Source organism: Xyrauchen texanus, chromosome 19 (genome assembly GCF_025860055.1).
Source record: "Xyrauchen texanus isolate HMW12.3.18 chromosome 19, RBS_HiC_50CHRs, whole genome shotgun sequence".
Lineage (NCBI taxonomy): Eukaryota > Metazoa > Chordata > Actinopteri > Cypriniformes > Catostomidae > Xyrauchen > Xyrauchen texanus.
This window is the reverse complement of record NC_068294.1, coordinates 15,855,608-15,867,141: the sequence shown is the minus strand read 5'-3', so window position 1 is coordinate 15,867,141 and position 11,534 is coordinate 15,855,608. Positions and strand designations below refer to the sequence as shown.

The following is an 11,534-nucleotide window of genomic DNA, read 5'->3' as shown; positions in this document are numbered from 1 at the left end:
ACCATTCAAAGTAAATTCTAGAGACTGTCGTAAACATCCAAGAAGATCAGCAGTTACAGAAATATTCAAACCAGCCCATCTAGCACCAACAATCATGCCACAGTCCAAATCACATTTATCCCCATTCTGATGGATGATGTGAACATTAAAGGAAGCTCCTGATCCATATCTGCATGATTTTATGCACCGCTGCCACATGTTTGGTTGATTAGATAATCGCATGGATGATTGTTGGTGCCAGACGGGCTGGATTGAGTATTTCTGTAACTGCTGATCTTCTGGGATTTTCACACACAACAGTCTCTAGAATTTACTCAAAGTTGTGCCAAAAAACGAAATACACCCAGTGAGGGGCAGTTCAGTGTATGGAAACGCCTTGTTGATGAGAGAGGTCAACAGAGAATAGCCAGACTGGTTTGAACTGTCAAAGTCTACGGTAACTCAGAAGAATATCATCTCAGAATGCTATTGTGAGATTCGGGTTGGAGCTGTTTTGGCGGCATGAGGGGAACCTACACCATATTAGGCAGGTGGTTTTAATGTTGTGGCTGATCTGTGTTGTTACGTTTATGTGTATTGTTCATATTTTGTGTTCATGTATTTTATTTTTTAAGTTTGTTCCTGTTTCTTTGCCATGTCATGTGATCCGTTCCATCATGTGATCCTCTCTTGCTCCATGTGTTTTGTTCTACACAAAATATTACACAATACGTTGCAGAAGCCTCACGATACGATACGATTATAAAAATAAATAGAAAGCGGCACCCACAATTCGAGGATTCTACATAAATATATTTTAAATCTTAAGTGACTCAACAGTGTTTGACATTGGCAACATAAACACCAGCAATTCATTTATCAGCATGTTCATGTTTTTTCTTGAGAAAAATTATTTTGTGTACATAAAAGTCATTTTAATTTGAATAGCACTTTTCACAATGCAGTTTTGAAAAGAATCATCGTCTTAAAGCCCCCAGTGAGCAAGCTAACGGTGACCGTGGCAAAGAAAAAAAAAACTCCTTTCAATATTTTGTGGAGAAAGCCTTGAGAGGAATCTGACCTCTGGCTTTACATTATATGTACATAGTACAATATTATTTAGTGGTTTGAGCAAAAAAAGCCCTCTTCCCCTGGTTTCACTTTGCATGTAAATTTTAACAGTCTCACCAGCTTATACTGTGCAAGTATTGTTCTTGTAGACGTTTACTTCAATTTAATGTATTGCAATACTTTTTTATATTGTCCTTGCATTCGTTTCTCTAAAACATTGCATGCAACAAAGTGTTTATGGGATATTTTATTACGAGTTTAGTCCAAGCGAGCTGCTGAACCTCTCTGCTAGAATATAACAGGCAGAGTGATATAAACATTAAATAATGTACATTAAGACAAAACACCATAAGCATACTTTCAAAAACAGAACAGGTTTATGTTTGCAGTTTGCAGGTTCATGAACTGCAACTATTTAGTTTTAAGTATAGAATATTTGTGTATCAGCTGCATGTCCAATGCTGATGTTTGCCAACTGATTAGCGCCAACACTCAGGATTGAGCAGCTGCAGTCACTCTGGAAAAATGACAAAAATCTCTTATCTCATCGGTCAGTCAGTTTTCATCACAGTCCGAAGAAATCAAAATTCGTAAAACACTCTCCGTAAAAAAACCTTTGGATTATCGGAGGGCGATTTGTCGGACTCGGTATGAATAGCGCCATTGGAATCCATTTTTACCGTACAAAAGCTTGTTCAGAATGAACATTCATACTGAAAAAACTGGTTTGGTGTGACCAGGCCTTAGCATTTATGTATGTATCATATGATAAATATGATATCAAATCGAGAGCATCAAATTGTACGATACAATATGATGCAATCGTTTTTACACCCATAATTTACACAGGTTTTACATAGAAATTGGTGCATGCACACGGTGATTGAATGCGTGACTGAATGTCTTGACAAATCACTTTTTTCTCTTCCAAACTTCATCATCCACTACCATCCAGCTCTAACCGTGTAGCAATCATTCCCTGGTTGAGGCACTGACTGGTTAAAAGATTCTGACTGCAACAGGATTTTCAGCAGATGATGTAAACACTGCAATTGAGCAGCAGTGCATGTTGGAGATGTGGAGCCCCGGATAATGGCTGATGATGAGTGCCAAACACTGCTAGTCTGGCACCGATGAGGTCCTGTTGAGAGCTCAATCATAGAACTGGACAGCTGAATCCTGACTAGATGAGCACAGATGCCTGTTAGCACTGATCTGACATCAGTTCAGGCTGAGGCTCTAATGGCTGGCATCTGCATCAGTGTTGTGTTAATTTCGGCAATAACCTGTTGGAATATCACCTCCATAAACAAGATAGGATTTAGATAATTCATGTCTTAATAGAGATCAGGATTCTTCTATCAAGCTGAACAATGACATGCCATGTAAAACCTCCTAACCTCTGAAAGAGACATTTGTTAAATTAAAAGGTGACATGTAATTTTGTCGCTGTTAAAATAACTTCCCACTTCAACACTCCCGTTTTTCCCGGGAGTCTCCCGTATTTCACACCAATCTCCCGCCCCCTGCCGTTTTGTTATTTCTCCCATGAAACTCACATAATTTGTTTGGCCCAAACCTCGTTACATGAATAATCACATCAATATATTATTCCAAGGTTATCCAATTGCCAGATCTTGTATGAAACGCATCCTACTCAGACAATTGACACATCATACAAATTTCAACCCATTTGTGACCTCAACCTGGCAACCTACAACCCAGTTGCGCTGTTGATATCTAAGCAGGTATTATATATATATATATATATATATATATATATATATATATATATATATATATATATATATATATATATATATAATAGGTGAAAATTTTTTTTTTTAATATATAAGAATTTAATTTCATATCTCGAAGCCATATCAACAATGCCCACGCCTTTTGCACTGTGTGTCGCACTGATTTTAATATTGGACACGGTGGGAATATTTACATTACTCAGCACATTAAATCACAATGGCACAATTTGTATGTATTTAGCCTGCCTCTAAACGCTCCAGACGCTCCAAAAAAGCACATAAAAGCAACATAAAAAGTAATACATACAACTCCAGTTTTTTAATCCATGACTTCTGAATTGATTTGAGAGGTGTGGGTGAGGAACAGATCAACATTTAAGTCCATTTTTGCTAGAAATTCTTCTCTCTGCCTAGTAGGTGGCCATATGCATGAAGAATGTGAATCACCAAAAACACAAGAAGAAAGTGAATTTTAAAGTGGAGATTGGCTGAGCAGGGAGGAGAATTATTAGTAAAAAAGGAATTAATTATTTATCTGTTTCTCACCACATCTAACATCACTTCTGAAGACATGGATTAAACCACTGGAGGCACATGGATTAGACTGTTTTTATGCTGATTTGTGGAGCTTCAATATTTTAGCACTGATTCACTTTCATTGTATGGACCAAAAGAGCTGAAATATTCTTCTAAAAATCTAAATTTTTGTTCTGCAGAAGAAAGTCATACACATCCAGGATGGCATGAGTGTGAGTAAATGATGAGAGAATTTTCATTCTTGGGTGAATTATTCCTTTTAAAGCTTGATGTAGCCTCTGTACCAAACAACTTCCATTCCTGCTCTACCTCCTGAAGGACATGACGTGCCAAGTGATCCTGCTTATTTAGCATTTTTTTTTTTGCATTGTTTGAACATGTTTTATGCACAACAATAACGCTCTGTTGGCATTAAGGGAAATTTAGACCCTACACATAAACTGATTTTAATGTAATTGTTTCACACATTGTGATTTAAAATGGTGAAAATAACTTTTTAATCTTTTTATTTCTGTTATCATGTCTCCCTTTTATTTTTTGGAATCAGATTCATGTAGTGTTTATCATAGATAAGTGATGTATTTTAAAAGTTGGCATACAGCGTTCATTATAATGGGGCATAGGTTTTGCAACTCAGTACTCAATACTCACTACTCATGAGTACTTTTAAATGAGCTACTTTTTACTCTAACTTGAGTAGTTTTAAGGACAGTTACTTTTACTCTACTCATATTAAATCTTTTGGGAAGTAAAATTACTTCTACTTGAGTATGATTTTTCAGTACTAGAGTGTGACTCTCCCTTAGGGCATTCATAGGTTGATTTCTCCCGAAATGTGTAAACACTGTGGTTCTGTAGTGCTATCATAACATTGCTTTGCTTTTTTGGGACATCCAGATAAGCCCAATAAACCAGTCACCAATTTCGTGATTTTGAGGCGGGGATGTCTGTTCCAACCAAGACAGGGGGGAGTGTTCAGTGAACCTATTTGAAATGTCATTGGGCCTTATTAATGAAAAACAAGCAGAACGAATTTGTGTGTAAATTGTTCCTAATTAAGTTTTTATAGAATGGATTTATGAACACTTAACACAGACATTTGTTCTGCTTGTGTTTCATGGATAAAACCTACTATTTTTGCAATTTTGTGACATTTCTGCTGATAAGAAAGCTAAAAACAAAAATTGGCTACCATTACAGCATTTTAATCATTGCAATATAATTAGGGTTAATGTCGCCAATGGAGAATAGCCAGACTGGTTCAAGTTGACTGAAAGGATATGGTAACTCAGATAAACACTCTGTACAATTGTAGTGAGCAGGATAGCATCTCAGAATGCACAAAATGTCAAACCTTGAGGCGGATGGGCTACAAAAGCAGACACCATGTCGGTCACTTAATTAGGACCAGAGTGTTCCCAATAAAGTGCTCAGTGAATGTAAATATTTAAGAGTATGCAATAATTTTTTATTTAGATGTGCCGTAATTTTCGAACCAAATACACGCCATTGATTTTAATACATACAGTACTCCCATGCTTTTAGTCACTTGAGTTCAGGCTGAAGAGAAAATAAAATAGAGACTTTGTTATTATTCCCTTGTGTGTAGCTAAACTCAATTTGAGTATGCAGCCTGAGAAACCATTAACGACAATGTTGGGGAGGCTTGCCATAGACGTACAAGGCATTATCATAATAATTGCCATTATCGCAATATCAATATCCTCTTCAATGGCAAATTAGCTTGTTCCTGTTAGAGTTCCATTCAAAATTATTTACATCGCCATTAACCACAAATGCAATCTCGAATTTTAAGTCTATAGAAAGTTAGGGCAAAATTTGAGCTGTTCAGTGACCACAAAGAAGCTTTTGAAATGATGTCTTATCCGCACTCAACATGCTGACTCACTGTCTCTCAGACATAGATAAAGAGCTAATTTTCACACCTGCACTCTGTATTTGTCAAAGCCTACCAGATTCCATTAAAACAGATTCTCAGATAGAATGGCAGAAATTCTGGGTTAAATACATTTAATGCCCCCTGCCAGTGGAAACACACCATCAGCGTAAGGGGCCATTCAAACCAAATGCGTAATTACACTAGAAAAGTTAGATGCAGCACAACGAACATAACAGAACGCAGGTGTCTCGAGATGGGTTTTCAACTGTGCGTTCTTTTTAACTTGACACGGCATCTAAAAAGTGCAAAGACATTCATCCAGCACCTGTTTACATAGAATACGTTTGAGAAACAGTGCAGACAGACACAAAATGCATTCTTTGTAAATGGCCCCTAACACTGTCTGTGTATGACAGGGAGGGTGAGAGAGTTTTAACAGTCTAGAAAAGGAAGCTAAATATTCTATCCTAACAGGATGCACACAGGTGTCAGCAGTTTTTAATGAAGTGTGCTCACTGTATTTCTCCAAAAATCTTAGTCTTAGTCCATCTTAATCTTCCATCTTAGTGCTGTGTTTCAGTGGGGGTACAATAAATCAAAGAGCTAAATTTGATAGCACACATTTTACTTAAGCCAGATACATTTTTTCAGAGTAGAAATGACTGAAGTCAGTGGGCCAAGTGAGCACATGCACTGTATCTTAAGATATCTGCTCATGTTATCTGATACCTTTGGAGGAAGTGGGCAGAATCTTTTCATTCAAAGAGTGTGTACACATTAAATTTCAGTCAGGGAAATATACCACCAGAGACAGCTCACAAACACAATAAGAGACATGTTTCTGTTTTAGTTTACGGTTGAGTGTGTTTTATTGACATGACTAATAAACACATCTGCAATGCCAAGCTATTTGCTTCTATAATGCAAGCAATGAAAATAATGCATGTACTAAAATAACACTAATAAAAAGAAACATGGAAAAACAAGCTAAAATTTTTAAAGATGTGGTGAAAAATTGTCTATTTTTTTTACAAGGTTTATTAATTAAATAAAATATATTTTAAAACTGTATTAATTATTCAAAGTTTATTAATAAATGATTATCAATACATCTTAATTTTTTTTTATTATTATACATTATACATTTTAAGTGTTAATAAAATGACAATAATAATTAATAAAATATTAAATAGTACATATTTAATAATAATCATAATTGTGATTAGTTTATCTTCTTTCTCATTTTTAAATAGGTAATGCTTAACTGTACAATTATTTAACAGATATATATTCAGGATATTCAGTGTTGTTATGCACATGTCATTTGCAAAGTTGGGTCAGATATTGAAAGTTTGAATATATATATATATATATATATATATAATTTATTACATTTTAAGTGAACATACATAAGTTTTAGTGTCATCAGGATCTAGGGTGATCAGGCATTGTAGAGGACACAAATTTAATAAAGGCCCTGAATGTAACATTTTGGTCATAAACGTAACAAATGCCCTAAATGTAATAACTTTTGGTAATATATGTAATAAAGGGCCCTAAATGCAAACACTTTTGGTGCTAAAATTAAGACTTTTAATTCCTTAAAATAATTAAGGTGTACATTTGGTTCTAAATGTAATAAATACTTTGTCAAAACATCATGCAAGATGGCTTGTGTTGTACTGCAGTCTAGTGTTCAAATAAATGAACTTCACCTGTTCAAAACCTTCCAAAGTATCTTCACCATAATAATGTGAACATACAAGTGAAAATTAGGTTGTCAAAAAAAAAAAAAAAAAGACAGAATACTATGCACTTGGCTCAGTGGAATAGAGGGGAGCATAATTAATGGTGTTGCTAACATCACCATTTCTATTGCTCATACATTAGAGTCACTAACCCCAAGTATTACATTTATGTATGTAACTTGTCCTGGACAGTTTGTTCTATGAACATGAATGATGCCTCAAACTGTGTGGCTTGATTTCTTTCAGAAAATGGAAAGAAAAAAAAATCTAGTACATTTACTATTAAATGAATAATTAAAATGTCCTACATTATAGACTGTAATAACAGTTACATTAACATTCTGTGATGACGTTAATAACATGCACAATTTAGATGTGATTGGACAGGTGTAATGTAATCTCAATCATTACTGTAATCAGTTTTATGTTCAGATAAAATCTGTCCAATTAAAGTTACTCGTAATTATTGACATTAAAGGTCCGTTTTCACTCTTATGTTTCAATAGGGGCTAATGGTTAAAATGACAATGTCTCCTTGCACCAAACTGCTTTACTCACGCTTGGCTGCCATTTGTATTTATAACTCCTTTGTGAGCCATAGCAATTTCACCATCAGCCAGCTGATTTTAATAACAGTAGAGTAGCAAAATTATTACTGGGACATTCCTCTACGGTGACTGATAGAGGAGAAGTGTGAACCGCTTCAAATCCAGAGCTGAAATCAGCAGAAGTTTAGTGTATTTTTGAGCTCCACCAATGGATAGCCACATCAAAGGAGAGGAGATCTTCATCACCCACTCTTTCCTACAACGTTATATGCAACCACCCCTATACAATAGCAAGAGAAGAATTTTTGTTTTATTGATGTACTGTAAATGGATGGAATCCAGGTGGTATTCGTAATAAATCATCATGGAATAAATAAAAACTTTTAAAAAAATGACAGTAAAAGCAGTTTACAACTATTATCATAGTGTGCAACAAAATAATCATCAGGCATCAAATGTCACATGACAGGCATAGGCTTAAATATTTAATCAAAATGTTACATTTTGGTTCATAGCAAGAGCTGCAGCATCAGACTTACTTATTACAGAGCTGATCATAAAAAGAAAGCAGTGGTTATGTTGCACAACATTAAATACATATGGGATGATATCTACCATTTCTGACCATGGAAGCTAATGAACTATGATACAAGAACCAGGCACTGTTACATCAAAGCATAGCATAGAAATATACAACGCCACAACCGTTGGGATATTGGGATAAGGCACAATATGTATAACAAACATTGTTAAAAAAAACGGAATAACTGAAAACACTAACAAGGAAGGGCTGTGCAAAATAACACAGAATTGACCTGTGCTTTATAGCATAGCTGAAATGGCAGATGCTAACTCTATTTGATTCCTCAGAGACAATCAAGAGTGCTCCTAGCTTCCTCAAAAACCTAAATGGAGAAAATACAGAGGCAAAAGACACAGATTGATGAATAACATATGTACACTACAATTTATAAATATACATGGAAACAATTCTGTAATTCACTTTTTATTTAAATTAACAATAAATGTACTTGTACGTTTGTAAACAAGTAAGAGACTGAGAATACATGCACTGGGGAATGTAAAATCAATAAAGAAAAGTGTCAGCACAGTATTAAGCTATATCATGAATATTAAGTTCTTGCCAAATTACTGGGAAATTGCCCATCACCAATGGCATAGCAGGCAAATTACTTAAAATGTGAAAAATGTTTTTTTATCTTCGCAAGAAAAGCAAAGCAGTCTTACCTTGGACCTTCTGTTGAAATCCACCTGCCGCATTTCCAATGCAGAAGAAGCCCTGCTCAAAGCTGATCTGATCACATTTTTCGATGTCGGCTAACAAAGTCCAGCTGTGATCCTTGCAGAATTTTTGGCCACTCAACTCATCCTCCTCGCCATGCATGGAGACAATATAGACACACGTCCTCTTTCAAGCCAATTCGTAACATCTCCAGTTGATTGACATTTCTTAATTATTGCCATGATTGTGGAAATGGGTATTTTCAATGCTTTAGCTATTTTCTTATAGCAGCTTACCATTTTGTGAAGCTCAACAACCTTTTGCTGCACATCACAACTTTATTGATGGATGACTTAGAGAATTGGCCTGTGTGTTACCTCATATTTATACCCCTGTGAAACAGGAAGTCATGGCTGAACAATTTCACAAAACAGGCATTAACAAGCAGGTACAAAGTGCTGTCATTGTGTTCCCAGCTCTCAGAGAAGTACACACCTATTTCACAAAATTGCCTTTTTGACCAGCTTCTTCGTTGCCATTAAAAATGCCCAACTTATTTCGTTTACGTTTACTGGGTAAACAGATGAGCGACGTTTCAATGAATCCCCATTTAAGATGTGTCTGATAAACGTTGCTGGACAGAAGTCCATTGACCCCCATGATATAAAAATTCAGTAATGTGATCTTCCTTTATACCACATACAGCTACAGTCAGTGTGCCTCTCAGTACCACAGGAACAACATGATAGCAGTGCAGACGTAACTGTATAAATAAGACTACAAATACTTAAAATGAACACTTAAGACAAATAAATAAATGCGTTAAACTGGTATGTGCTTTTCAGTACTTTTTGCGTCGATCACTAGCACCAAAAATCAAAACAATGAGACGTGAAGAGCAATGCACTTTATTATTTTGCCTGTTTATAATGATGAACGACACATGATTCTTTCAAATGTATACACAAATTCTTGGTTATTATAAATCATGATTCCTCAAAGTATCTCACGTTATCATATAAAAGGAACCTATTATTTACTATTGTGTGTGGATGGTAAAAATGCCTCAATTACCACCAGGCACAACGCAGTAGGCCAATAGTGAGGGTCCTATAAGCAGATTATCATTTGATCGAATGTGCTTTCCTCTTCACATGCCTGTGGGTTAAATGTGTGTTGGAGTGATAATTCGAGTCACATTTAATATTTCATTCTAGCTCTAAGATGTTTAAAATCGAGGGACTCGGTCCAAAGATGGACCCGGAGGAGATGAAGAAGAAAATGCGAGAGGACGTCATCACATCTGTTCGCAATTTTTTGATTTACGTTGCGCTTCTCCGAGTCAGTGAGTATCCTGGAGATTTTTGCATGTGTAACAGTGGTAGTATGTGATCAATTATGTCATATCGGCACGTGAGTTATTTTAAGGCTTAGGCCTAAATTATGAGATCTGCAAGGAACGTTGATCTATTCAGGATTGCATCTGCGACTATGTTCATATAAAGGAGTTTTCAAACTGGGGTCCGGGGACACGCAAGGGGGTGCTAGGGTGTCCACAAAACATTTCAGAGAAAAAGTGTAAACATGTTGACATTATTTCATATAATTAGATTCATTCTGAAATTGTTAATTAATCACGAATATTTTGTTCATATTGACAGCCATATTAAGAAATTAAATACTACTATAAACTGGTAAATACTGTATTTTTTATATATTAGAATAATAAATATTATTTGTAACAAATGAGAGTAGTTATGCTCTATTCTCTGTAAAATTGCTTTGAAATTTGTTTGTAATACTTTTGCTAATTATGTTTTTCACAAATAATATATAATGTAATATTACTTATAATTTTGAAAAAAATGTATCTACTTGATTTTTAAATGTTTCTCTTTGGGTTTATACATCTAACATTACTCCAGCATAAGATACACTTTACTTAATAAAAAGTAATTATTTTCCAGATAATATTTTAACTATTTATTTTGGCTTCAGGACTATTTAAAAGCAAATTATTTAATTTTGCAAATAAAAAATATTCATAACATCATATTAACTAGTTTTATCACACAGGGGGTCCCTCGCAAGGGGATCATCAAATTTGGGGGTCCTTAAATTTGGGGGTCCTTGGCAACAAAAAGTTTGAAAACACCTGAATTGGTCACCTTTAATTCAAATGAGTGTAAAGTTGGTCTGTTGATGTGGTTATTGCATTCTGTGGATAATGAGTCAAGTAGTTAGATCATGTCAAACAACAGGTTTATGTAGCTCAAATAAATGCTTTGTGAATTTTTGTCTTGCAGCACCTTATGTTTTGAAGAAGCTGGACAGCATATGAAACTTCATCATGTTTGGAATCATTCCCTATACAGATGAGCATGCAGTGCCTGGATGATGATGCTGCTGCTGCTGCTGCTGCTGATGATGATGATGCTGCACAGAGCCATTTACCATGCCAGTGAATGAAGAGATGATGTAACATTGTGTTAGACTGTATATATTAAAAAAAAATTAAAAAAAATAAATGATACTGGATGCATCTGAATGTACTTTGTTCCCAGCCATTCACCATTGAAAATCAAGCCTTGTCAACCAGAATGTAATAATGTTCATTATGGTCTAAGCAATAAATCTTTCAGTTATACCCATTGACTGTGTTGTCATCCTCAGTCTTATAGTAAAATAGCTCTAAAAATGTACACAAACTTCCATTCTACTTGCACTTAGTCAGAAGAGCAGAGCTCT

At 35.2% G+C, this 11,534-nt stretch overlaps 1 protein-coding gene and 1 long non-coding RNA gene across 2 annotated transcripts; one reads left to right on the top strand and one right to left on the bottom strand.

Annotated features, from left to right (window-relative positions):
• Positions 1–7,636: 7,636 nt before the first annotated feature.
• Positions 7,637–9,657, bottom strand: LOC127660137 (uncharacterized). Its single transcript, XR_007972607.1, has 3 exons — positions 9,282–9,657; positions 8,792–9,178; positions 7,637–8,448 (listed from the first exon to the last, which is right to left on the bottom strand). It is a non-coding gene; the product is annotated as an uncharacterized LOC127660137 (long non-coding RNA).
• A 231-nt stretch (positions 9,658–9,888) lies between these two features.
• Positions 9,889–11,437, top strand: tomm5 (translocase of outer mitochondrial membrane 5 homolog (yeast)). Its single transcript, XM_052150200.1, has 2 exons — positions 9,889–10,131; positions 11,093–11,437. The coding sequence occupies exons 1-2, from the start codon at positions 10,011–10,013 to the stop codon at positions 11,125–11,127; spliced, it is 156 nt and encodes a 51-aa protein (XP_052006160.1). The 5' UTR covers positions 9,889–10,010; the 3' UTR covers positions 11,128–11,437.
• Positions 11,438–11,534: the final 97 nt, after the last annotated feature.